General features: G+C 46.2%; 2 protein-coding genes and 1 long non-coding RNA gene across 3 annotated transcripts; 1 reads left to right on the plus strand and 2 right to left on the minus strand.

Annotated features, from left to right (window-relative positions):
• LOC137856002 (uncharacterized) lies at nt 1–11,602 on the plus strand. The gene is made up of 2 exons (XR_011096131.1): nt 1–1,895; nt 4,886–11,602. It is a non-coding gene; the product is annotated as an uncharacterized lncRNA (long non-coding RNA).
• Nucleotides 5,889–10,274, minus strand: LOC137856001 (uncharacterized). The gene is made up of 6 exons (XM_068680769.1): nt 9,988–10,274; nt 9,164–9,223; nt 8,365–8,496; nt 7,399–7,545; nt 6,541–6,601; nt 5,889–6,356 (listed from the first exon to the last, which is right to left on the minus strand). The coding sequence occupies exons 1-6, from the start codon at nt 10,171–10,173 to the stop codon at nt 6,253–6,255; spliced, it is 690 nt and encodes a 229-aa protein (XP_068536870.1). The 5' UTR covers nt 10,174–10,274; the 3' UTR covers nt 5,889–6,252.
• Nucleotides 10,402–27,772, minus strand: SETD7 (SET domain containing 7, histone lysine methyltransferase). Its single transcript, XM_068680768.1, has 8 exons — nt 27,615–27,772; nt 26,390–26,519; nt 22,164–22,365; nt 21,019–21,208; nt 19,286–19,367; nt 18,037–18,154; nt 17,592–17,749; nt 10,402–16,625 (listed from the first exon to the last, which is right to left on the minus strand). The coding sequence occupies exons 1-8, from the start codon at nt 27,652–27,654 to the stop codon at nt 16,445–16,447; spliced, it is 1,101 nt and encodes a 366-aa protein (XP_068536869.1). The 5' UTR covers nt 27,655–27,772; the 3' UTR covers nt 10,402–16,444.
• Between the last annotated feature and the right edge of the window lie 159 nt (nt 27,773–27,931).

Genomic DNA, 27,931 nt, shown 5'->3' on the forward strand with positions numbered 1-27,931 from the left:
GTTTCCACAAGGAGATGGATTCTGAAAACATAGTTTGCTTACAAAATAAAAAAATACACACACTAAAACCAACAGAATCTTCAGGTATTTACTTGATTCCGGAGAACTGAGGAAAAACAACTGTATTTAACAATACTTAAGAGCTCAAGGAGCCTCTCTCTCGTATCTACCCATCATAATCCACCTTATTATACAGCACCTTCATGTTAGGTCCTGTTTTAAAGCACGTAACTGAGTTTTTAGCACTGCCCCTTGCCTATCTGCCAGGCTGTGCTTCAGGTGGAGGGGTGGTCTGACATATGTAAAAGCCTGGTCAACCCCACACACCCATGTAGGAAAAAAAACCAAACAACTAATCCAGAGGGGGTTAGGTGTTGCTGTTCTTGCCTGTAGTTCTCAGTTGCTTTGCTTATTCCAGGAAGGGCACACAATGAGGAATAAGGTTAAACGTGCCCTAAAATGTGTGCAACAACTTTTCTATTTACTTCAAGATATTTTTAACCCACTCAGAAGTTGGAAGCAATAAAGGACTCCTGGCTTCAGCAGCTAACGATTCAGCTGCGCATAAAAAGAGCATTTGCTAATCAGAGGGGTTTTGAGTTCCTGTGTATGATTATTCATCCTCATCACTACCACGAAGTACTAACTTCAATGCCGAGCTGATATTTGAGTCACTGTGGTGCTGCTGTGAAAAAGCACAGCGTTGGCAGCCCTTGTGATTGGCATGTATGCCTTGCAATGGCTGTGCTTTCCTCAGACTGCAGCAGCATCTAAAGCTAGTTTCTAGAGTTTCTGCTCATATTAAACATCTATGTATGTGATTTTTATATATGACAATAGCATATATTAGAGGCACAGGAGTGATTTCTGTCACCTTTTCTGCTGCACTGCTCTGTGGGCAGCTCAGAAAGGCTCCTAAAACTCCCCAGGGATGCAGCCTCCTGTACAAAGCCCGGCTCATGCCAGTGAGGGAGCGTGGCCATGGGCGCGAAGCTGAAAAAACAGGGGAAGGAACAGCCAAGAGGCAGTGCCTGGTGCATGCGAGCTGATGGGTCGTATTGTTTGAGGCTAAACCCCACAGATACAGCAACTGAGTGATTAAAAAGTGTATTTAAAAGGATGTAGTGGATCAGAATATAAGTATGAAATACGATATATATGGTGTATGATATATTTAATAAGAACTTCAGTATGTTTTGTTTGTTTGTTTGTTTTTAATTAATACTAGCTATTAATGTCACGTCCATTGAAAAGACACACATTTCTGGAAGTATCCAAGCTGTAATTAAAAAAAAAAAAAAAAAAGACACTACAACAATTCATAAAGGTACTCCATGAAATGCAAGTGAAACTGTGTAGATTTTGTGTGTGTTTCAATCAACCAGATTTACCTGAAGTGGTGCAGGACAAAGCAGTTGCTTTTTTTCCAGAAAACTGTTAAGGAAGAGTAGGAAATGATGTTTGATTTCATAGGCTTGCCCTGCTCACGTAAGAATTAAGACTAAGGACTTTTCCCCATACTTACACACTGCTTGTACTGGAGAAGAAATCACTACAGTAAATCATACGGACTGAGTCCAAAAAGGGTATGCTGTGCTCTGGTAGTATTACCTGGTTATCTGTTGTCTTTAAAAGCAAAGAAGATCAAACCTCCCTCCTTTCAAGTGCAGGCCAATGCCTCATTCTATTTTCAGCATATCACTTTATTTTGATCACTACTACTTCTGTGTTTTCCTGGCTCTTTAAAAGCTCTCTTTGGAAGTCTTCATTTGGCTAGTGGCTACCATTACATCTGCATGTATTACAGGTTAACAGAAAAGAAGGAAGCAATGAGCCAAGGAGATTCATGCAAGAAATTGCTTCAACAGAGCCACCGAGACCAAGCAAAGGCTTTGGTAAGAAAACTTTGATTTATCGAGCCAGATAATTGTTTTGCTGTAAACTGGTACCCTTGTGTAGTAAATGTATCAGACATTTTTCTCTAAGAAACAAGTAATATGTAATCCTGGAGTCATTTCCCTACCTGTAGTGAAGTCTGACTTGCATTTTCAGGTGCTCTATGGTAGAACTGAGAGGTATATGGCTCATGCAGTGCTGTGATTTTTGTCCTTTGGCTTCTCACTGGTTTTTGCCAGCCCAATGGAAACATCTTTGTGTCCGCTGTGGTGACTCCTTTCCACTGCCACGACCCTGAACTCTGGTAGATGTCCTCGTGGCAGGGGAGGACAAACAGCAGTGGAGCTGGCAAACTGTGAGTCTCAACCTGTACATTGCCGGCAAACTGTGCCCAGGGTGTTCCACGTCGGTCTGAAACCTTTGGTTCTGTTTCTGCCTGAATATTTGTATTATTAAGTAAGGTCAAGGAAAAAAGTACATCATCACAACTGTCAGACAGCACCGTGTAAGCACTGGACTAGAAGAGTGGAAGTGAAGTTGCAAAAAAATCAAAACCCCAAAGCCACCAAGAAGGTAGTTGTCAGAAATGTGCCTGAAGCTGGTCTCTCATCCCCACGTTTCTGAGAAGGAAATGGCCTCAGCAAATACTTTGCTCTTAGTTGAACGTTAACTCGCAGGAACAGCTCCCCTGATTAACCTGCTGATTACACCGTCTGATTAGTGACGCCGTGCTAGTGGTGATGCTGGCATCCTTCAGTTGCATAGCCCGGGCATCCTGCAGGCTTGTGCTGTGTGCTGGGGAATGAAGAAGCATTTTTGCTAAGCTTACCCAAGGTAGAAAAGCATTTCTAAATGTAAAAGTCATATCTTTAACAAATACAAACAATGCTACGTGAGGTGAGCATGACCTGCTTGATGGCTGTATGATTTTGTTGTGCAGGATGTGTAGCCAGGGAACGTGATGCCTTTCAAAGGAGCTTTCTACCATGCCCTAGAAAAGAGCTGGATGTTTGGACTCAGAGAGACATGAGGCACATTTGCAAGTACCATTCTTCTCCAGAATGCCTTTAGTTACACTTCCCAGTGGTGGAAGCACAAGGTGCTTGCAAACAATGTGCAGCACCTGTGTGTGCAGGGAGTTTGAGGGCAGACCAGGCTGGGAGCTTAGCTGGGGGCTGGACGTGTCCTTTTTTTCCCCAGGCTTTGTGCACATTGTCCTGCCGGCGCTGTGTTGCGGTGCACCGGCTGTCAGCACCACGGCTGGATGCCAGGCCACATCCTGGCGTGTGTCTGTGCTTCCCTGCCCTCCCCACAGCAAAAAGGGCAGCCTTTAGGGGCGGGGAGGCAGCAGGGCAGCGGCTCCAGCTACTAGCGGCTTGCCAAGGGGAAAAAGCCTGTGGGGAATAATCGCCTCGAAGCCTTTCTGCTGGAGGTGTTGTGGATGTGTTTGTGTACAACAAAATCCATCTGACTTCCATCAGAGAAAGCTGGGGGTGAGGCAGTGCATGAAATGTCCCTGGAGAGCCTGCCAGGCTCTCGGGGGGAACCATAGCTCGCATGTGGAACGGGCTACTAAATATAGCACCGGGCTCCGCAATCACAAATAAATATATTTTCTGCAGTGCTAACCAATGAAATTGGTATACAGTTTGCACCGGTTTCCACTGTGCAGCCGTTTCTGTTCTAGCAGCTCTCCTTTTGTAGCAGAATCGTTGGCATTGTGTAGCTGTAAGGGATCCTAGGTGCCTTCATGCTGGCATGGTGACAGCAGTGCTGCAACTGCATCATGGAAGGATCAGCAAAACCCATTTGAAAAAGAAATATCCAGGCATCGAGAGCTTTATAGGTGCTGCTGCATCAATTGCAAACGTTTAGTTTAGAAGTAGGACAGACATACTGCTCTTTTACACACCCAACCTCCAGTATATGCTGAGAGGGCTGTTTCCAAGCCAAAGCAGCACCTCCTGCAAGGGCAGGGCTCTGCGGGGGTCATCCTGCCACTAAATGCCACCTCTCGGCTGCTTCCCGAGCAGAGCAGGAGGAGCAGCCAGCTCCTCGGTGCGTGTACCAGCGACGTGCCAGCAGAACCTGACTTGCCCCGGCCTTGTTCGCATCCTCCCCGCAGGCCCGGTGCTGCTTTCATAACCTCCTCGCTTCAGGAGTTACCGCTCAGAGCTGGTGAAAACATTTCTGGATTAGGGCAAGGACTGCTGAAGTTTATTCTTTGCATGCTTGCCATAAAATCGAATTAATTTCTCTGTTCAACCAGACGCTGAACACCGGTGACTCACGCCAGGCATGCAGCACCCCATAGCCTAAGGCACAGTCACGGCCCAGTACCCCCGGCCAGGGCTGTAACTTCCACCCAGTGGTGGTGCAGTGGCTGAGCAGGGCGTTTAGCAACAAAATACTTCCAGCAAGTTACTCCCTCAGAGGCAAAAAAATCTCTTTAAAAAAAAAAAGAATCAAAGCCAAACTGTTTTCAGGTGTTAGCAATCACAGTGACTCTCCCAGAGAGTGGTACTTCTCTTTAATGGATGAGAGCAGCAGTTTGTGTTAATCAAGGTGGGGAAAAGTCATCACAGGCTGTTTGGAGCCGTGCCAGGAGCAGCTGAGGATGGGAAAAGGCATGCTCAGTGTCTTGATGCTTGCTGACAGGCACTGCACCACAGAATAAGGCACAGCGTCACTTTTTGCCTCATGTTGCCAATTACTATATTAAAGGCAAATAATGTTTTTAAAAAAAGTCAAATACAGGCAGGTTTAAGTTGAAAGTAGATTCTAACTAACTGGCCAATTACCTGTAGTTAGTGGGTTTGGTGCTATCATTTTGTGAGTTTTTAATTGAATAGTTTTCCTCCAGCCCATACAAATGCAAGTAGGAAAACCTCAGGCAGATAGAGGCTGGAAACATCATATGAAATCCTTTTTATCTGTGATCTCTAGATCCCTGGTTGCTGTTGGTTTTTTATTTTTATTTTCTTCATAGGTATTGCAATGCAGATGGACAACTGTATACGTACAAAGTTTAATTTTATTTAGCCCTGCTAGAGCAAACAGAAGCAGAGTTGCTGCTTTCTTCCCCGGAGCAGAGCTAATTTAGATGAGAGAGGAAGGAGCTGCAAACGGAGGTGCCAGCAGGCTTTGAGGCCACTGCTTCATCTCTGGAGCTCTGCTGCAGGCACCAGGCAGCTGGGAGGCTGCAGGCAGAGCGCCACCTCCCCAGGGTGGCTCCCACAGGGCCCCCATGTTTTTGCCAGGTAGCCAAAGGCAGGGGTACAGCTCCCAGCCCTTTGGGACAGACATACAGCCAAGGCTTTGGAGACACGTGCCTCAGAGGCCCCCATGGTGTCCTCCCGCTTTCTCAAGAGGAGAACTTGCCTTCCCAGCCCTGCTCGGATGGATGTGCTGGACTAACCCCTGTGGCGAGATAAATGATCCACCACTTCATGTTCAATGCCTGCAGGTGAGGTGTTTGTTCAACAGGCGCATCTAAGCCTATCTGGAAATGAACCATAAAGCATGGAGGGGAATTTTATGCACCTCAGGAGCCAGTGCAAGTTGACTGGGAGCTGTAGGTGGTTCAAACAGAGGACCTTGAACCTGAACTATAACACAATTTAGCAGAACACGCCCCAAAATAACCATTTTTTTAAAAAACTTTCAGTCTCCAATGTCAAAATAGAGAAACTCCAAACTGAATTCAAAGTAGGTAAATTACTCTGTAAAAGGAGCTACTGCAACTACTGTACTTCAAGCACTCATCACTAAATCTAACTGTACGTAGACATGAACACACCCCATAAACACTGTTTAGACAGAGGTGTCCGAATGGCATTGGCAAAGCTTCATACCATTAACTTTACGTGCCCCAGCCCCCCAAGAGAGAGGGAAAGTATGCAGAAGCTGAATAATAAACTGGATCCTTCATGACAGATAATTCAATGGGGGAGGAAGAGAAGATAAGGGTGGGGGGAACATTCCAAAAACAGTTTCTTTTAAAAATTAATAGTATTTAATATTTGAATGCATCAGGCTAGCACTGCTAGACAAATTGCATGATGAATTCTAGAGGAATAAAACATGAATTAAGTACAAAAGCTGGAGGAAAAAAGCTCATGCTTTCCAGAAACAATGAGGTATTTTAACTACGCAAAGTCTGAACATCCAAAAATATCTGTAGTCTTTCCATTTGCACTGGGATCTTTGCTGACCACTGGGCAGTCAATAGTTCTTTCTGTGGGTGCTTTTTAAAAGGCCCAGGGAAAGTGCACAGCTGTTTTGAGGATGAAGAACTTCTCACATCCATCTTGCTACACATTTAGACTAGTAGCTTTAAAATGTTCTATCGCTTTTTCAAGTCATTCTGATGTATGGTGGAGGTTTGGATGTGTCTTCCTCTGTGTCAACGTCCTGGACTGGAAACCGATCTGGGAAATTGAAAATTCTGTCTCCCGGACCTGTGTGGGGAAGGAAAGAAGAAATCATTAAACCTGCTATTGACTCTTGCACAAAATCCTGAGTTCTTTTGGCTCAGAGTACTTTGGTTATCAGGATGTTGGCTTGTGATGTAAAGCTTATTCAGCATGTTCCTTCCATACCCCTGGTGAACATCCAAATATACGGATGGGAAGAGTTACTCACTTTGTACAGCGCAAACCATCTCCAGAGCCTGATTCTGGTCCTCATTAGGTTGCAACCATTCCTACAAATGAAATAATACCATTAAAAAAGATATTTTGTGAGCTTGTTCAAGAAGATAAACCTGAACGCATTTAAAATGCCTGTGTAGTTCACTCCTTTCAACAAGTTTTAGCTTGAAAGTTTAAAGCAGCCTTGCCTCACACACTTGCAAACACTTGGCTGTCTTGCAAATAAGATGTACCAATGAAGTTCTTATCAAGTAAGATGGTCAGATATTTGTGCTTTAATACAGCATCAGAATTATTCTAGTACAGAAGCAGCTGGTATTCACTGAGCTCACTTGGCAGAGACACAGTGTGTTCATCATGAGTTGAGGCAGATTTCACAAAGGTTGACAGTAAAACAGGGTTCCCTACAGATACCTGCACACTACGCTTCATACACAGTGCTTGGGACATTCTTACTACTGAATTTGTAGTTCTAGGGATGAGGCGTCTTGGTTTGTGAGTACCAGCAAGTCTTTGAAATGCTGTACCATGGAGCAATCATTGGTTTAAAGGGGAGAGCAGGAACTCAAAGGCAATGGCACCGCAGTAGCTTCAGCACCAATGTTTTAGAAAATGAAGATAACTTATGCTAGGTCTAACACAACACTATAAAAAAGAAGGTGGAAGTAAAAGGAAAAAATAGAAAACTGTAAAATCCCTCTAACATCCCCTTCATTTCATAGAGTTAGCACTGGATGACTGGGGTAAAGCCAAATTAAGGTTTGTAGAAAAACAACACATCTCCTCAGTTTCTTCCCCTACCACCCACATTCAGTGCAAATGAATCGGTGCTCCCAGACTCCTCACTCACCATTCCAGTTACGCTATCGTAGCACGCGCAGCACGGAAGACTTCGGCATCCCAAGTAAGCAATAATCGTCACGACGACAGTACTGCAGATCGATGCAATGAGCATCGTGATGCTAGCACCCTTGACAACTTTGCTAAGTACGAACTTCTGCAAGCAAAAAAAGGAAACGTTCAAGCCACGTTCAAAAAGTGAACCAAAAATACTCTAATTACTGCAAGAGTGCTATGATTATATGTTAGGACATTGATTTAAAGGCAGTGTTATTTAAAGCTTTTCTTCCTGTGTGCTGAAGAGCAAGCCAAGTGTGAGCCCCAAATGGGAAAAGAGCAAGCAGTAAGGTAAGGGTTCTTACTAAGTTTAAGACATCATGCAAACGCATCGGGTTTGGAAATAGCTGTGCTCTGGCTTTAACAATGAGTAGAAATCCAAGGAACGGCTGCTCCTCCTCTTCACACTAAATAGGAAATACATCTTGCTACATTGCACCTCACCAGCCTGTTTGACTTTGTCCTGCAATAAAGTAGTGAATACTTTCATCTACCTCGGAGGTATTCGTACACACAGGAAGTCACGGTTTGCATAAGATTTGAGGTATAAAAGGGCTAACTCATTCCTTTTCCATTTACTCGTGGGATATTCTTGAAACGACACCTGGATTTAATCAGCTGATGTGTAATTGCTCTAACTTTATCACCTGAAAGGCAGGCTGGAAGGGACTCAGGAGCCTAGCAAGCGCTGCCTCAGAGCAGGCCAGGGATACGTTCACTGACTGTCCCTTTTCACGATGGGTACCATGATTCTTTTCCTAGAACAAGCCCAACCTGTTGGGTGCAGCACCTGCAGTTAACCTGGCTTCACCACTTCCAGGCTCATACCTGGACAGCACGCGGTGGGAAGCGATACGAGCATGCGTGGTGGCAGGCTGGCCTGTCCTGCTCCCCAGCGATGGGCACGAGCGGTACTTACCGCGTGGATAACGTGGGCTGGGTGCAAGCTTAGGTCCTCCTCTTCCCCATAGCCCAGTGTCAGGGAGCCATAAGCTATCACAATGAGGATGGCAACACAAGAGATTATAGATGCAGCTATCAGCACGTTCACCTGTATAAGGAAATTAAAGGAGAGTAAGAAGGCAGGAAGGAATTTAAACTATCCTCTAGTAAATTAAATTCATTACTGCAAACAAAAGGTATTAATTAATGAGTGACAGGTACCAGCCTTTGACCTCCCATAACACGAAGTATCCAGTAGCAACAGGCAGGTGGAAGCCACAGGCAGTGCGATAAATGTTTCCATGATACTGAACTGCTGAGATACAACTGAGCCCAAATCTGGCCCACAGGTGCAAGCTGGGCTGAAATACTTTGTTCTTAGGGTCCTCTTACTAAGAAACAGTATCCCCCTTTTGGGCTTACAGGGATGGAGGAACTATCTAGGAAATGCAAGTCACTTAACTCGCTTCCTATCTTGGTGTACACAGCTCTTAATACCAGGAAGCAGTACCAGGATGGCTGGCTTTTCAAAAGCCACCATTTCTACAGGTGTTTGTCTATTAGAGCCATAGCTCATGTTATGCATTACAAAGTGAAGTAACACTGAAGCCTCATTTTGCTTAACAATGTTGCCTTTTCTATGAAGACAACTCACAGCAATAAAGCTCTCCATCTTGCAGAAGAACCAGCTAGTTCTTTTCCTACCTAAAGAGCTTTCAATTGCCCCCGACCACGTTTTGCCCCTGCCCCCCTCCCCACAAAGCCCCAAAGCTTACGAGAACGGGGTTCTTTCTCTGAGAGGAAAACAAAGCCAGGACGCCTGGGACTCCCATGACCTGCAGACCAGAAAAGGAGTTGGTAACTGGACGACACGTATCAGATTCTGAAGATAAAGTGCCACAGAACAGATGGAAGGCCCTCGTTTTCAAGGCTGGGACCAGAGGAGCTGTCAGATCACAAACAGAAAGAGGGAAGAGAGCTGCTGATCTACTGCGTTTAACCTCTGAGGCATCTGCTGGAGGCTAGGAGCAGCGGCAGGATGCTGGGCTGCGTGAGACGTGTCTTACACACCAGCTGCACCCACGGCAGCAGTCCTGGGAGCGGCCTCACATAACAGAGCTGAGCCCGCGCTGCCTTCCCAAGCCATCACGCAGCTTGCAGAGGGACGAAAGTTTTCGCTGGAGGAAGGCCGGCAGGCTCAGGATGGGAGTGTGTGCTTTGGTAGCACTGCCTTGGGGTGGCGGATCACCGGGATGTAAGGGGTTGGGGTGCAGGACCCCAGTGGGACACGGAGCAGCACCAGGAGATGGAGGAGACCTCAGTGCTGAGCACGCGCTCCCCTCCTAACCTTCATCGGCCTCTGCGGTCACTGGGCTTCTGCAGGAAGGCCTGGCCATTGCCACGACGCCCCATTTTCTGCACTACCTGGTAGAAACCGGTGTCACCGGGCCCCAGGAGCGGGGCGGCAGGAGGAGGAAGCTGGCGCTACCTGGGCTCGGAGCAGGAAGCCAGGAGCCACAGCAGCGGCCCCGGCCTGCCCCACCCCAGGCAGCAGCGGGGGAAAAGAGCAGCTGAAGGAAGGGAAGGGGCGCAGCCTCACCATGCCGGCCCACACCGGGGCTCTGGTCCTGCCCAGCGCGGACTCGGTCCTGAAGACGCCGTCCACGAAGCCGCTGACGACGCAGAGGGCGCTGAGCGCCAGCTGCAGCAGCCCCAGCGGCACCATGGGGCGCTGCCAGAACACCAGGTACCGGTACCGATCCCCGGAGCGCCGGCACCGAGACATGGCCCCCCCCGGGACCGGCCGGGCCGGGGCACGCAGCGCCCGCACGGCCCCGGCACCGCGGCTCCGCCCCGGGACACGGCCCCGCGGGGAGGCGGGGGACGGGGACAGGGACGGGGACGGGGACGGGGCGAGGCCGGGCTCGGAGCCGCCCCCGGGCCCTGAGGTAACCCGGGAGGAGAGGAGAAACCCCCAGAGAAACCCCCAGAGAAAGAGGCAGGGAGGCGGCCGTTCTCTTGAATAGTTTAATATCTGCATTGCCTTCGTAGCGCAATTAAAGCGATCTTTAAAATTCACTTATTACAAATGTTTGTCAAGTCTATTTTGTTTATTTATTTTTTTCCCCAGAAACTTTTTTGTTTTGTTTTGTTTTTTTTCTTGCTTCCTTGCACATACACCCAAACACACTATAAAAACCTCATTCATAACATCAAAGGAAGGGCAATCACCATTCATGTAAACATCTTTCTTAGAGTTATCCATTTTTGAAAAGTCATGAATAAACCTCCAGATGTTCAGTAAGGCTCATAGTTCGAGTACAAATGTCATAAAACACCTATCAAGTACTGTATACAAGTTAAATACTCCGGGGTTAACTGCTAACGCGTGGATAAGCTCACCCCAAGGATTATTCTGTAGCACTTAGTTCCTCAGAACAGAGACACCCACGAAGTATGGGCTAAAGAGTATTAAAATAGCAGAAGGCCCAGCAGAAACTGTTGAGTAACACACAAGTTTAGTCTGGATCTTAGCTCAGGAGTGAAGTTGGGTACAGTTACAGTAGGAAAAGGAGGAGGAAACCGCGGGAGGAAGGGATGGGTCCGCCCGTACGACACCACCGAGGGCCAAGCTGGGAGGTATGTCCTGAAGATGTGACTGGCCTTGCTATTGCAATGATTTATGACAGCCGTGGGTAACGCTGCATAAATACCTTCCCAAATAGCAGAAACGACCATTTGCAATTATAATTTGCAATAGTTTGTTGCATCTCCCCTTTAAAAAAAACTACTTATTGGTAACCAATTACACTTGCATCTTACAAAAAGACATCCTTTTAAATTTGGTTTAGATCTTAGTGGATTTTTTTTTTTTTAAATATTCATTCTACCATGAAAATATTTCATACAAACATCATTTTACATACAAATATGTTAAAACTTGTGAAGAGGGTCTTCCCACACTCATGATTTTATGGCTTGAACATTTAATTGCTTTGAACTTTTGTATATATAATTCTCCTGGAAACAAACAGAAAAACAGTAGTTACAGTAGAACTGGCAGAGAGAGAGGGCAGGAGCTTCAATTGCCTGAAGACAGAAGAGCGCCAAGAGGAGGGTCCATTCAACAAATAGTGACCTTAGTGTTCAAAACCTTTGATCTGGGGCAAGTAAACATGCACTCAATCTTGCACCTTTTTAGAAAAAAAATAAAACCAAAAGAAAATTCTTTATAAGACTGCTTAGAAACTCTTCTTCCAAAAATATAGTTCCCGTGTTTCCAGTACACAAAGCAAAAAGAACAAGTTCTCCCAGGGGGGCACAGGTGAGCACGAAGCCCACGTAGATCCACAGGTGAAGCTGCTCCCACGCCTGCGCTCCTCACCCAAATACTCTCAGCATATGACAACGTGGTGTAAGCGAGGAGGCGGCGTATAATGCAGCATCCCAGCATGTAAGGAGACACTTCAGCAACATTGTTTTCAAAGCAATTTTTTTTTTTTTAAGTGCTTGGAGGTGAGTTCCTCAGACACCTACAGCTTCAGGAATTCTGTTGTGTGAGAGGAAATCAAAGCAGCAGATAACCAGCTCTGTACAACTCATTACCTCGTCACGACTGAAGCGTTTTCCAAAGTACTGTCGATTCAAATAAAAGGATAAAAATCAGAGAGGCCTCTGGGACAGAAACGATGCTGTACAGTTCCTGGCACAACCGAAGTGGTGAGCCCTGCTTTCCACTGCAGGACGGGTGCGACGGGGACAACCCACCTGCAGCCAGGCCCCGCGGTGGCTTAGAGCCAGGGGAAGGAAACAGACAAGTGAGGATCTGCACCACTTCTCGGTTTCTTGTACCAGCCATTGGCTGCTCTGCTCCTCGAGCACCTAGCAGAGGGCAAGAAATCCTGACGGGTGCTCTCGCTTCCACGCCAGCCAAGAATTACAACAGCCCTGAGAAAGAAACTACAGCCACTGCTGGCTGTGTGCAACACTAAGAGCTCCGCGTCTGAAAAGGCTCAGCTAAAGAGTCAGCTATCGAGTCGCTCCTGAAACAAGCATCCTTGCAAGGGCACACAACAGGCCTCCCAAGTGGCCAAAACCTGTGCGAGTCACCCATTGCCATGCTTGAGCTGCATGTGGACAAAAGCAAGGGCCATCCAACAGGTGTTGTCTCAACTGCAGGAAAAGTCAAAGAGCTACCTGAGCTATCACTCTGACAGCTGAAGCTCCACATAACCACGGACTTCTTTGACTCTTTCATCAGTTAGGACTTCATTTCTGTAGGATAAGGTGGCTTTTTTTTTTTAATTAGTAGCAAAAAAAGTTGAAAAAAAACTTTTTCAGATTTGTGAAGGAAAATTAGGTGTTTTTGTAGATCCCAGAGAGTCACATTATAGCAGCAGACTCGGCATGAGATCCCCTTCTCTATGCCTAAGCCCTTTTCCCTCTTACCCAGAGGCATGACCCTGCAGCAGGTAGCTCTCAGCTGTAACTTCCCATGCTCTCGTCTCCAAAATTAACTGCTTCTAAAACTAGGCTTCTCTATTCCTGGTGAGAAAACACAGTGCTGCCATAGCAGGGAGATCGATTTAAGCTTTCTTTTCAGAGAGACAGTCAACAGCCTCTAACACAGGCTGATACGGGCTCCTTCTCAAGAAGGTGCTCCACTAACAACCCTGCCATTACACTGAAGCCATCTGCAGTCCTGCAGGCCAAGGGTGGAAGTTGGGAACTGACATGTACCTGATAAAAGCAGCAACTTCAAGTTCTCTCATGTCTTCCCCAAAAGGGTACAGGAAAGACCCAGCTGGCCACACAGGTTCAGCTGACAGGTATCAGCTCTTCTTCCAATCTCTGTTCCAACAGGAAAGGCCCTGGGCCAGCCCCAGCGAAGCAGAGCTGCTTCACTTACTGCATTTTCACAAACAGTCAGCGGCATTCAGCAAGCTCAAAAAGATCGCGTTGCAAAATGACAATTTTGTCTGCTCCAAATTAAGATCAAGTTTTGGGGTGGGTCTCACGTTACTACCGATAAGTAGTTTTGCTAAGCTGGTCTCGCTGCCTAGAGAGCCCCAGAAGCCGAGCTGCAGAACACACTGACCAAGTTAAGGCATTACTCGGAGTTACGTAGTTAACCTGTGTTTAAACCTGTGGCTGCCAATGCACATCTCCCAAAAACCTCTGAAGGACCCGCTGAGCTCTGAGCCCTTTCACTGTCCTGTGGTAAAAACCATCCCAACTGTCTCCGCTCTAACAGACCACAAAGAGAAACAAAACACAGAAGAATTAAAAGGCTTGGTCCTGAATCAAGCCTAAGCAGCTTCATAACCACAACTTTTATAGGTTGGTCACTGAAGAAGGGGTCTATAGGAGGACCAGAAGATTTTAACAGAGCAGAGAGAAAAAGGACAGTAGAGCTAACACGGACAAAAGCTGCTGCAAACTAGCAGGCTACAAATGCAAGAGCATCTGCCTGACTGCAGCCAAATTAGTGGCTTTTGAGAACACACCGAGGACACCTGAGTGCCTTGATTCTAGGAATTCCCTATTTTAGAATGCAATCACCGAACTTGATGTGCAAAGAGCACCCTGTCTTCTACTTCTCTCTAAAATCACACAATATGAAGGCAGACAAATCTATTAAAATTAGCGAGTCTACGTGAAGAGGAGAAGAGAGGAATCAGAGCCCGATCAGGAACAAAGCCAGAGGAGCTTGAGGGATCGGAACATTTTAAGCACAGCTCTCCAGCTGGCACGAAGAGGTGAGCAGCCCGGAGCGGGTTGTTGAGAAGGAAAGCAGGTTAATGTGGAAGGAGTTACTGCCCAACCAGCTGCATTCAGCCACGCATCTTCCCTCTCCTCTTCCTCGCACTTAAACACGAGCCTAACTTTTTAGATGTCTCGGTTGTGGAAGAATAATCCACGAGACACACACAACAGCTTCCTGCCAGAGACATGCCTTTCTGCAAATGGCTGAAACAGCCACGACCTAAAATAATAACCTGTGGGCAGGCAGAGAAAGAGCAAAACACACACATTTCCTTCTGGGGTTGATTTGCTGAAGCTGTGCTGACAATTGGCTTTTGCCAAGTCTCCCTCACCTGGAGACCCAGTCCTGTCTCCCTGCACGCTCAGCTGAGTCCTCGAGACATCACCTCTGCCAGCCACCTGCCTTGGACCAGAAGTGGAGCTGTGGCACGAGTCCCCAGCACAAGAAGGGCTGTGTTGCAGCGCACTCTCAGATCACTGCTGGAAGAGAGTCAAAGAGCCCCGAGCCTAGCTGAACCCCAGCACACGTACAGAGTTGCTTTTGTGAGAGCTTAAACAGTAAAGTGCTGAAAAAGCTTTGTGAGCAGTCAGAGGAACTAAGCAGAGCCCCACGCCCAGGAGGGCTGCATGTACAATTCCTAGCTTTGTACACGTGCCAAAGCAAAGACCCTCGGGCTGCACAAAGCAGCAGCTTCCTCCTTCCACCTCCAGGTACCACATCCAGCTCCCCTGACAGCCAGGCACCTCCAGCCACTCAAGCAACCAAGCTAGTGTGTTGCAATAGAAAGGTAGGTCTAATCTCCAAATTGTTTATGTTACATATATACAAACAGTTTTAACTACAAACATTTAAAGAAAGTGTTGCAAATGCATCTGAGTTGTTCCTAAGCTGCTAAACCCAAAAGAGAGGGTCGTAGACCCAAAGGGGCTCCAGTATCCAGACTGAAACGATACATTATCTCTCTCTTCTACAGCATTAGGCAAGACCAGTACAGTATCCAGAAAAATGAACAACTCTCCTATCCCTGAAAAACCCCAGAACACAACCCTGCAGATGAATATTCACAAGCCCCCACTGTTGGCTGTAACAAAGCTATGGATTGACTGCTGTTTCTAAATACGAGCAGTGAGTGATGTTTTTACATTCATTGTTTGTCTTCCAAAAACAATCTTCTCTTTTATTTAAATCTTATTTTGACATCTCGTACTGTATTAATTCACTGTGTCTTAAGCTAGTACTGCTAAAAGACTGCTACGAGGCTATATTCTTTGTCAGCTGAACACACAGAAAAGATACAGCGCCCCGTAACCCAGTACTGCAGCCTGCCCTCGAGTACACGCACTTCCTCTAGGAGCACCCACGTGAGACACAAGCGTCTCACTGCTAAAATTTCTGCCTCAACAACTGGTGAAATACGTACACCAACTCGCGGACACTAATGCAGTTCAAGTGTCTGCCTTCCAGAACACCTACTTCTGAAAGTCCTTCAACAAGTAAATCTGTTTTCTCCCTTCGGAAAGTCTTCATGCAAAGAACAGCTTCATTTGCGTGTCGTAATCATAAATTAAATAAAATAAGCCAGCCATAAAGGCTAGATAAATATTAGGTTTGGACATGTTGCTATACTATTTAGAGAGCCACAGAGACCAACACACAGCACTCTCACATACACACACAAGCCTTTCCACTAGTTAGAAAGGATTTTCTCCTGCAAAAGAGGATTTGTAGAAAGAACAACGTTCAGACAAGAGGAAAGGGGAGTTAAAACCCAGCCTCCTATATGCTAATAAACTGCTCTATTGCAAGATTCAGATCAAAGGTTTAAAAAGGCAAAATTATGCTACTATTAGAGAATATCAAAATATTACTGTTATCATCACAAGTGGCATATATGCAAAATGCAGTTGCACAATAATGCCTAGGCAGATAGAGAGCAACACTAAGTCTGCCGACTAAAAGTGAACGATATACCCATTTTAGTTTTCTGTCTAGTCTTTTGGCATCTTTGCATATGGTGCAAAAGCAGAAGCTACCAAAGAATATCACGTCTTGTATAGAATATTAAATAATTTCTCCAGATAAGACTGGTGCAACGCTAGCTAATTTTAAATCTGCTATGAGTAACACAGTCAAACCTAGTTAGTATGCAAGAAACTTATCTCTTAACACAGAATGCAAAGTTATGATGCAACAGCATGAACAATCCCTGGTTGTCCAGTTTTCAGTAGAAAGGTAGTGCATAGATCCGAGTTTCTATTTGAGTTTGCTGAGCTGAGGAGGAGCTCCCGCTTCACTTTTGCTGGGCAGCCTGGAAAGCTTTCAGTTCCAGCTGGTACCACTCGGGTGCTTCTGGCCCGTTCTGCCCCACGGGGTTGTGATCGTATCCGTAAGCCACCGTGAGCTCCTCGTCCTTCTCCACAGCCCTGATGGTACGGATACACTTGATTGGCCCAAAACGAGGGTGAACAAACCTAGACAGAGAACAAACACTTTCGCTAGGCTCAGCGGTCAATTCACAGACTCGGTTAGCCCCTTTCACAAATGTCACTCACAGCTGAGTGTAACGTCATGTACTCTGATGTTAGATGAGCAGATTTCTTCAAGTCAACCTTAAAAAGGCTTCAGTAATGAGGACACATATTTATCAGAACAGCTTTGCATAGCTGTATTGCTTGAAGCTTTCCAAAAGTCCTACAACACTGCTCGCTTGGAATAAATTAAAAGTTGATCACTGCCACATGCCTTGGGCTTGCAGTGATAAATAGCTGGATAACTAGAGAATGCTATAGATTATGTGAGACCAGAGAGCAGGTAAAAATTGCTCATCTTAATTTCCCCAGTACAGGTTAGCTGCCAGTCATAACACACCTCTGTGAATCTTCTCCCAGGGCCCAACAGTAAAGGAAACCAACTTATTTAATATTTAATAAAGGAAAACCGTTTTCCAGTTAGGTACCCACAGGTCTGTCCATTCATACATTGGTATGAAAATATTTACATCCTTGAGTATTTGCATATATGAGAAGTTTCCTAGTGCTCTGCACCAACTCTAAAGCAGCAAGATGCTTATTTTTCATGTTTTGGACAAGACAGCAACATCTGATGGTGTTGCTTCTGCAACAAGCTTCTGCAGTTCAGCAAATATGGTTCAGAGTCTGACTAGGACTTAGAGAGCAGTGCTTGTGCATGTCAGAACCGACAGGCAGCTCTTGAAATTCATGACAAAGGTAGTACAGTTGCAAACTCGAATCTACCCCATGGGGTTAGTTTGAAAAGACAACACGCATCCACAGTGCCAACTCAGCAGGAGAGCATGAACTTGAGCAGGGGGACCCACTACTCCCAGCCCCAGAGCTGCCCTGAAGCACCCTACAAACCCAGACTGCAGGCTGCAGCACAGCCTTGCAGCCTCTGCTTCAAAACAGATGACTACTTACGGGTCATAGATGCAGTTCGGAGTGAAAGAATGGTTGGCCTTATGCCCCAGCGAGGCACAGTACTTGGCGGCGTGGTTGTAGGGCTCTGGCACGTCTATCACTGTCTCGTCGTCCAGGGATATTGTGTTTCCATTGAGGGCCCAGTCTCTGCTGTCTACCTAGTTTGCAAGGCAAAAATCCAGTGTGTGTGTGGAGAGGGGTCAACTTGGCCAGCAGTTTGAAAGCAAATGCGTTCAAATATAAGCAACTAAAGCTTTTCCTGTGTGTAAGGGTGGGCATTTTTGGTGGTGATTTTTTTTAAAGTAAACAAAGATCAACATTCATTTTCTTTCAATTAAATTCCATCCTATTAAAACTTAAGGGTAGGAAGGGGAGTGGGTGTAAAATCCTACAATAAGATTTCCGAAGGAGCAATGAAAATTCAGACTGATTTTCTTTCCTTTACCTCCTGGTGTGTAATTCGCACTCCATTGTAAAAGGACATAACTGTACTAGCTTCTGCTGCTATTTTCGAAAATAATCCTTCTCCAGCACTGGAAATGAGAGAGACATCAACATACACCCTAAAAGGGAAAAACAACATGAATTAGTGACTGTGTAAAGGTTTCATTTTCAAGAAGCAACATCACAACACTAATGGCATAAAGGCTAAGAACTCAATATAATAAGAAAACTAATAATTCATAACCTCCGAATGCAATCCCTTCACCTTCCTCTCTTCCATACACTCTCTATTTTGGCAAAATGGAGGTTTGGTGGTAAACAGGGACAGTCTTTATTTATCAGTCTAAAAACTACTTTTTTGAAACTGCATTGGCAGGTTATTATTACTCATTTAGGGCTTTACCTCAGGAACACCCTCAGTAACATCAGAACCCCGGAGGTTCTGACTAAGCCAAGGTTGCTGGTGTGCACATGCACAGATCAGTATTCTACTGAGGAAGAGTTTTCAAGGTGGAATCCCTGTATCTTCAAGTACCTGAACCAAGCAAATGCCCGCATTTTACTGATCACTTGTTTAGATATTTTGGAGCATCAGAAAAAGACTACAGCTAAGACTCCTACACAGCAAGGCCTCTGAAGCTTAGGTAAAAAGTAAATTATGCGATATACTGTGGGCTAGCCGCAGAAGAAGTAAAGGAGTGTCACCAACTGACTGGCATGAGACATGCTGCGGAACATATCCAGTGAGGAATATGTGCTGTAACATTACAGGAGTGTTAAAAGAATCTCTCCAGCTTGATGATTTACTCTTGGCGCTTTGCTGCATCTAGAAGGAGGGCAGCAAACTTTGCAACGCATGCAGTGAGACCCACTGAGCGCAGCACACAGCAACCTGAAGCTAGTTATGGATCTAGGGTGTCAACAGTGCACTTTATTGTTCAGAATGTCACAGATGTGGGCTGTTAGTGGAGTCCAGGTACTGTACTGAACGTGCATTTGAAATGCTAAAGAGATCCTGTTTTAACCTGTTAAAACACACAGCTGCATTCTACCCACTGGAGTGCAACTTTGTTGTGTAAATCAAAGAAATTCAAGTCACATTTACTGATGTATAATAATGGATTCCACATAAAACCTTAAACAATTTTTATTTTAAATGAGGAAAAGGCTTGTAAAATCAGGGCCTAAATATGCTACAGCAAAGAAGTATTGACAGCATCAAAAGTGGGCAGAAGAAAAAAAATGCCTACCTCTCTGACTCATACGGATCAGGAAGAAGTGCATTTGTAGAAATGCAGGATGAAGTAGATTTGTCAAAACTGTACACCGGGCCTAGAAAGAGAAATCAAAATAAATAAACTAATGGGCAACCTTAAATGCAATCAAGGCATTAAAAAATTAAGTTTTAATGTCTGCAAGAAATGTCATGCTTCAAAAAAAAGGGTATTATATAGAACTGCACTTACAAAAGGACTTCTGCGAGATTACATTTCTTGATTACCTGTCTCCCCTCAACATGCCAGAGTAGCAGTATATTAATCACAACAAGAGGATGCATCGTCTTTAAACTACCAAGTTTTAAAGGTCAGGACAGTCTTCCAAAACTGACCCTTCACAGAGTCTTTCATTAAAACGTAAAAGAAAATTTAAAAAGGATATACTAAATAAATAACACATTAAGTCTAAAAAATGCTGGACTATTTCATATATGAAATGTTTTCTAGCTCAAAACCAGAATAGACTTCAGCCAGAAGATAATGTTCAGTAATCACAAAGTACATTTGCTACAGTCATTTATTTCCTGCCATTAATAAGCAACTCAGTGGTACAGCTCTAATTATACCCTTACATCTCTCTCCAATCAACTATTGTGCCAGAGGACTATCTGGGAGATAGGTTAAGATGCAGGTGGAAATAAGGAGAAAAACAACCCAGAATACTAAGGACTGATAAAAGACCATTGTCCACAGCATCCAAGTTCTAAAAACAGATCTGCTCTGGCTGAAGGCAGCTTCATACAGAGTGCAACTGAATCCTATTTACAAAGCGCAACTGTGCCCTCTCAATTTGTTTTTAGGTTAAAATTTGATTTGCTATCACATCTGAGAGGTTGTGATAAGAAAATAAAAGGTCACAGGCATTCCCTCACTTGCCATCCTCTTTTCACTGGGTTTTATTTCATACTGAGGGAGACGATCCTTGGTGGCAGCACAGTCAGTATTACAGCACGGTTCTTGTTTACATTCACAGCCCTGTCCACAGCTCAGCCCTCTCACCCCCAAAACACCACTTATGCATCAGAGCAACAAAATCACCCCAGAACTACAGCCCCAACTCGCCACTGCCCCGCAGAGGGAGCACGGCGTGGGCACAGGCATCACCCTGACCCTAACCTTTTCATAGCCTCTTTGTGTCAGCAGGACCAGGCAGGCTGAAGGGTGCTGGTGAGTCAGGTTGTTATACAACTGCTGAATCTAGTTCACTAATGCCAGTCCCCGCGTCCTTTCAGCACAATAACACAGAGAGCAAAACATCCACAGCAGCGACACTGCTTGCACTAGCTTGACAGAGCTACAACCAGACCACAGCCCCCGTTCTCCACTCCCAATTATTTCACTAACGAGACAAAGCTGGCAGCTGTGCCAGCATTAACACCCTTAAGCAGGTTTTCACGCTGACCCAGATGGCAACGGTGAGCGCGACAAGCAGGACTGTGCCCCTCAGCCTGCCAGGGAAGGGTTACGAAATGCAAGTCAGCAGCACCACCACATGGGTCACTTCCCATTTGTTTGCAGAACAAACAAATCTCTCCCCACGCTCGTGCTCTTCTGTCCAACTTTATAGTTTAGAAAGAGGGCTTCTCACTAACACGCCTACTCTCTCATCACAGCCAGCGCTGGTTAATACTATACAGACCAAGCCATCTGCAGTAAATGGCTCCAATACAAGGAAGAACACAAGTTTGTGTGTTAGCTGGACTTACTGCCTGGTACTACTTCAAATTGAGGTTTCCCATCCTCTACAGATGTCAGAGTTGCCAGTTTTGCTTCTATCATTTCCCCATCTATGAACCTTCCAGAATACGCAGTCTTTCCATCAGGATAGACGTAGGCTATTTTCTCTCCAGTCATCTCTCCTTCTTCATTCACCTCTCCCACAAGGCTGCCTCCATCCTGAAAGCGTGGACAAAAAAGAAAAGGCAGAGTATTGAGTTATTTTTCCTGACTTTTTAAAGAAGCAACCTCAATGAACTACAGTAAGTTCAGACGTGAGTTTGTGACAAGGAGTAAGAAAGAGTGACATGAAGAAACTGGATAAAGCCTAATTCCAGTCAGGATAAAACCAATGCAAGAAATTAACTGGCTTTTCCACATAGTGTGACACAGCCAAAACACAAGGTCTTTCCTTCTGTGTGACACAAGTCTTGAGCTTTGATTCACAAAAATTTGATGTGAATCGTTTGTGAATCAACGCCCAAGTTAATGCATACACAGAAAAAAAACAAACACCTATAAAGCCAGTAGTACCATTGTTGCCTTAAGTAGCATATCAAAAAATTCTCCAGGGTTTTCCAGAGGAACACCCAAGTTTTTAACCAAGAATCAGAAAGACCTAACCTTGCCTGGGTTCATGAACAGACTCCCCCCACTCAGAGGCACAATTCTCACACCAGTTCCACCTCATCTGTTGTGCCAAGGCAGACGCCACAACGCGCCCTGCAGAAGAGGACAAGGTCTCCTCTCCCTGCTAACCAGGAGCAATAGCTTGCACAGCTCCTGTGCTCTTCACCTGCAGTCAGCACTACAAAGTGGCAGGATCACTGGCCCGGCCTTCCTGAGGAGGTGCATGGAAATGCACTTCCAAGGGTCTGGGTTCCCAGGAACATGAAAATGATAAAGGCACGTCACAGCCTTACCGTATCCTGCCCACTGGACAAACATTCAACACTCAAAAGTTTTGGCTGTGTCTCGGATTATCCAAAACCAGAATGCACAAATATTCCACCCGTATTTTTGTGTGCTGACCTTTGGATAGCTGGCTCTTGGTGGATGTTTGCTTCAGCTATGGAAAAAAGAGGGATGCATATGGGTACTGTTCTGCAATAAAAGAGCAGGAGGTCAGGCTTACCGGGTAATATATCCAACAAACTCCATGTCGAATGTTGTCCTTATACTGCCCCTTGAATATCAGTCGCCCGTCACTGTCGTACTCCTGGGCTGGCCCATTCAGCTCCCCATCCACATACGTGCCATGAAGGACCACTCCGTCCTCGTAGGTGTAGATTCCCTGGCCTTGCAGGGCATCATCAACGTAGTACCCTTCCAGGGTGCTGGTATAAAGAGAAAGAAAATAGCAGTGGAAGACTATTCCCCAATACAAGAAGGAGGCATGACACAGCCCTGCGTCTGACGCTGTCCTTTCACCAGGGTGCAGTGTGTGTACACAGACCTCTTCACCTCAATTGCACTGCTGAGCTGCTGCTTTAACAGGCTGAGGTAGCAAATTAAAGCAACAAACAGACTGCTCTTGGTCAAAGAAATTATCGCTACGGAAAGCTGCCCTCACCTGAGGGTTCGCTGCCTCCTGTGTTTGGATCTTTGGTGACATCTCTGGTATGATGAAATGGCTCTGCCACACAGGTGGACAGTAACAGAGCACAAACTGCAGCCTGCCACTGCTCCGAAGCTAGTTCCCTAGCAATATGCTTAGCAGCAGCCTGTGCTGGGTTTGCTGAAAGCACTGTCATTTTCCCATGCACTTCTATTGAAGTGGAGCACAGCCTGTCAAACAGAACCAGTGCTGCACTCTGATTTGAACAAAGACACACTGATTTCACTCTGGTTTTGTCTTGCAACCCCTTTAGAAGGGATGCAGTAATACTCTCATGTTCTGCCTTGTTGCCCTGCTTCAAAACGCTGTTGATGGAAACCACAAAGAATGAAAGCTTAACTGAGCACAGTCTCCTTTACAGGTACTTCTTTCTCAGGTTAGAGCCAGTGTAAGGAAATACAAACTGCCTGGCTTTTACCCCAGCACGTTTAGCTAACAGCCAGCTGCAGCACACGCACTGTCATTGCATAATTCTGTTTCTGATGCAGGCATCTGTGGTATAAGCCCGAAGTTTGCCTGGGAGCACAAGACTCTACACGTCCTACAAAACATTGTCGAGGGCTGGGGAAGGAATGTTTTCTCAGAAGTAACTTCCTAGTTTCTAAAACCTCACTCTTTGTTTTCACAAAATTTTGGCAATCTGGTTGAGGTTTCCATGGGAACACACACGACAATAGAAGGACGTAAGTTACTCGTGTCAGACACTGTTTAGAAACAAGAGTTCAGGTTTGGTTTTATGCAGCTGCCTTCACAGCAACGCCGTTCCAGCCAGCTCCCTTCCCCACGCTGCACGCCGTGCCCCAGCAGACAACACAAACCAGACGCAGAGGGGGACGGGGCAGGAAAGCTGCTTTACTTTTCAGTTGGATGAATTTCCTGATGCTGGTTGCTACAGATGTGTGCAGACAGCTCCTGCAGCAGAGCACGGGGAAGGAGCGGAGCAGATGAGAACCACCAGAAATCCGTGTGCTTATCTGGCTGCAAACGACACGGCTTTCTGCTCGGGTTTATCACAGGTCACCAGCTTTGAAATTCACCGTAGCTGGCAACACGCATGGAGTCCACATTTCAGATCATTCTTTAAAAGAAGTCACTCCCAGTTTCCATAATGAAATAAAACAAAACAACCTTCTTGTTAGCTTTAATCGCATTAGTTGAACTATTAAATTACAACGCTTCTTCAGAAATGCAAAGAAAATACTTTTTTTTTTTTTTTTTTTGACTGTAACTCAGATCTCGCTGCCAGGCCTAGCGTGGATCTGGAATATCCACTACCTAGAGAATAAACCTGTGATAAATGCTGGGGGGACACACAATGCACTATGCTTCCAGGTACTGAGTTACATCAACAGGCCCTGACCCATTTACACACCCTTCCTCGCATATGGCAATATTGAAAACTTTCTTAAAAATAATATCCCTCTCTATTGCTATCCAGGAGCTGTTACTTTACGAGAGCTTCCAGTTAACAGAGAACAGCAGCTGCAGCTCAGTGCGAAGCACAACTCTCACACAGAGCTACTGTGCAAAGTGTTTAGTAAAGGGCTCTCCAGCAAGCATAAGCACCAGTGAAAGTTCACGTATGAGATCCAAAGGAGGGAGTGTGCCAGAGGTGAAACTTCTCTCTGAAACAATACGCTGGGTTTTGTTGCATTTTTGAAGGGGGAGAAAGAAAACAACTGATACTCTAGTCCAGGTTTTCATTCCCGTAAATAGTCAACAGGAGGAAAATCGCTACTCTGAAAAAAAGGGAGACGTTTGAACTGAGGCAAACAAGGTAAACAGGCAGCTGATGCTATTTCCCAACACTTGACAAATGAAAACAATTCCTGCCATTCCGGCGTCTGATAGGACTCAACCATCCCCAAACAACAGACCTACTGCAGTTAGCTCTCAGCCTTTACCGGCAGGCTCGTGAGGGAAATAACCCACAGTGGAAACAGACCCAGGCAACGCGAAACCAACCAACTGACTGCACTGAGGCACACAATACCGCAGGGCAGAGATGTTTTGAGAAATTTTTGGAATTCAGTTCTCTTCGTAAGACTTCTTCACAAACACTCAGCCTTGCTCAAGGCACGGTTAATGGAAACAGCACGTCCTGCTTTGTGCCAAGTCATTCCTCCTTCAGCATACCTGAGCCGTCCACTCCTGAGCACACCTTACTCTCGCTGTGTGGGCAGAGCTAGGTAAGCTGCAATGTTTTTACTAACAGCAGCGACTGCTCGGTTAAGGCTGCTTTAGCTAAATTAAAATAAACATAGGCCAGTTTATAAAAATATCCCATTTTCCAAAACCATATTACAGACTATTTTTGTGTATTTTCATTTTGTTAGTTCCTGGAGTCATACAGTAGCCAACTGTTCCATTTTTTTTTTTAGGGGTTATGTAAATGAAAAAAAAAGGAAGAATTGGCAACACTGAAGAGGTACAGAAAAGGCTCAGCACAGGCAGCAGCCCGAGTTTTCCCACAGAGCACTGCCTGTACCCTGGCTTACTTGGAGGAGCAGCTCTACAAACAAAATAGTGGGTCAGTTTCTCTAACTGTACAATCAGCGACTGCTCTGCTGAGATCATCAACAAGCACAGAAGCGTTATGTACATGTGTCCATAGAGACCTTGTCTGCCAACTTGAAAAAAAAAAAAACACGCTGTTTTACAGAGGTCAGCTGCTGGGCAGTAGTGATTTTCAGCTACTTGCACAAGATTTAATAAGCCCATTACCAACAACAGTGGGGATTTTTCTTCATCCAGGCTCGGAGGCCCAAGCAGTTCCTGCATAACTGAATAAAAATATTATCCTTCTCATGAAAAAAAACAACACTATCTCCTGTATGAAGCAACTGCAAAGGCAAATACAGACAAGGAGCTGACTCACTGAGCCAGCACAATACCTCCGCTCCTGCTCAGAAGTTCGCTGAGCAGGGGGAGAGCAGACCCGGCACGACTGTCAGTTTAACAGCTGCTATTCATAGTGCCACCGACAGCTGCAAAACCACGAAGAATCGTGTCATTTTATACATCTGCTGCTCCTTTGGAGGCAGTTCTGAGCAACTGCAGGGAGAAATGCTGCCGGTGGGGGAAGACACACAAGGTGTTCATAACGAAGACTTCAGAAAACACACGCACAGGCACGAACTAGCCCGATTTCACTGCCACTGTGAAGAGGCTGGAAGCTACAGGGGCTTTTCTGGAAATAAATCAGGCCACAACCATGCAACATGCAAAGGATTAAGTAGAGTGGAGAAAACAGCAGTGTTTAACTTGGTCCCTTTAACCACTAAACAATTTCTAAGAGAGGCCCTACACCTATTTGTGGGCCTGGCAGGGCCACAAATCCTCTGTGCAGGGCTACGAGGCACACAAAGAAGCCCACTTGTACTTATGGACTTGAACTCTGCAGCCCAAGCAGCTGCCAGAATGTTTTCTCAATAGCTTTGAGCACATCCCAGTTCTTAAGGTCTCTAATTAGTTGACAACTTTACAGCACTCAGACCGCTCACAAGGCTGCTCTCTCCCACCAGGAAACAACTCTGGGCTTCGTGTTACGTACACAGCTCCAGGCCCACAAAGGCACCCTGTCAGCACTCTGCACACCGCAGCAGCAATAGGAAACTTTACAACTACAGCTTTTAATGAGAAAGCTTGTTTGGAAACCGAAGCATATGAGGAATATGGGTTACTTTCAAAGCACGGTAAGCAGGAGGCAGGAAATAGAAGGAAATCAGAGAGTCGGTGTCTACCTTCCATCAAAAAAGAAGAACTTGCCACGGCCGTTCTTTTCCCCATGCACAAAGTTTCCCTCAAATCTGTCTGTCGATGAGTAGGTGACTGTACAGAATCCATGCGGCAGCCCATCGTCATCTAGATGCCCTGAAATAAAACCCAGACAAAGAACAAAGAAACACGTTAAACTTTACAGACATGTTCAATTCTGTTCTGACTGCGTGCATGCTTGAAACATTGTAGCTCCCTAGGATAAAACTGTAATCCTCATCAAACCACTTCTGTTAGGAAAAACGTTCAGAGATTGGTACAGCCAACACTACACTTAAAAAATAAAAAGGGTTAGGATACAAGAAAGCAGATGAGAAACATGAGAGAGGAGAAGCAGTGGAAAACATAGAAGTGTTTCTACATGAAATAAGGTTCGTACTACTGTAACTTGTCTTAATCTATGGTTTCAAAAATACAATAATTTATCTAAAATGTGTATTTCCTGTGAGAACGGAACAGACTTACACTTCAACCCACTGAGCAAGGCAAGCATTTATTTATTTATTTTTTAACAATAAATACACGTCTTTCAACAATGTGGGTGTGCCACCTCGTAGCTACATCCGCAGGAATTTAAAGAAATAAAAGCATGTGATCTTCGCAGAACTCTGCACTCAGGATATGTCGGTCATTTTGCTATTTCGTTTTGCAAACGCCGCTTCCCAAAGCCTTTCTGGTGTGTTCGGGCTATGCCCCTGGCCGTATCGGTTTTCCCCGTTACAGCTGTTGCACATGGGGACAGCAGACGGGTGACACACTCAGACCCTCACGGGCACGGGTCTGTGTTTCGCAGAACACGAGCGTCCAGCTCGAATGAAGCCCGAGCAGAGCGAAGCTCACCCTGCAGCTCCTGCTGCTCCTTCAGAGCCAAAGGAGGAGGCGAGCGGGGCGCTTTGAGGATCTCTGCTTTGCAATTTACCCGTGTGGAGCCCTCGGCTCTGGCTGCAGAACAAAGATGCTGAGGCTCAGCAGGCAGCAACCGCAGCCCGGGCTGCCCCCGGCCCCGGGAGGCGCCCCCAGCACCCCCCAGCACCCCCCAGCCGGAGCAGGCGGGGGGCGATGCCGGTGCCGGTGCCGGAGCCGGAGCCGCCATGTGCCGGTTGCATAAGCCGCCTGATGTCATGCGGCACCCGCACCCCCCCCCGCGTCCCTCCCGGTCCCCTCCCGGTCCCCCCCCGGCCCCGCGGGCACCTTCCACGGTCTCCTCCAGCGTCTCCTCGTCGCTGTCCATGGCGGGGCGCGGGGCGCAGGGCGCGGGGCGCGGGGCGCGGGCGGGGCGCAGCCGCGGAAGCACGGCCCGGGGCGCGCCGCCGCCGCCCCGCCTCTCCCCGCGGGGGCGCGCACAGCGACGCCGCTGAGGGGCGGGGAGAGCGCGGGGACGCGCGCGGCGGGGAGAGGGAGGAGAGGGGCTGAGGGCGGGGACAGGCAGCGGAGCGAACCCAGACCCGAAATAAACAAACCCGAACCGAACCCGAACAAACCCCAACCAACAGAACTAAGCCCTCCCC

This window comes from Anas acuta, chromosome 4 (genome assembly GCF_963932015.1).
Source record: "Anas acuta chromosome 4, bAnaAcu1.1, whole genome shotgun sequence".
NCBI lineage: Eukaryota > Metazoa > Chordata > Aves > Anseriformes > Anatidae > Anas > Anas acuta.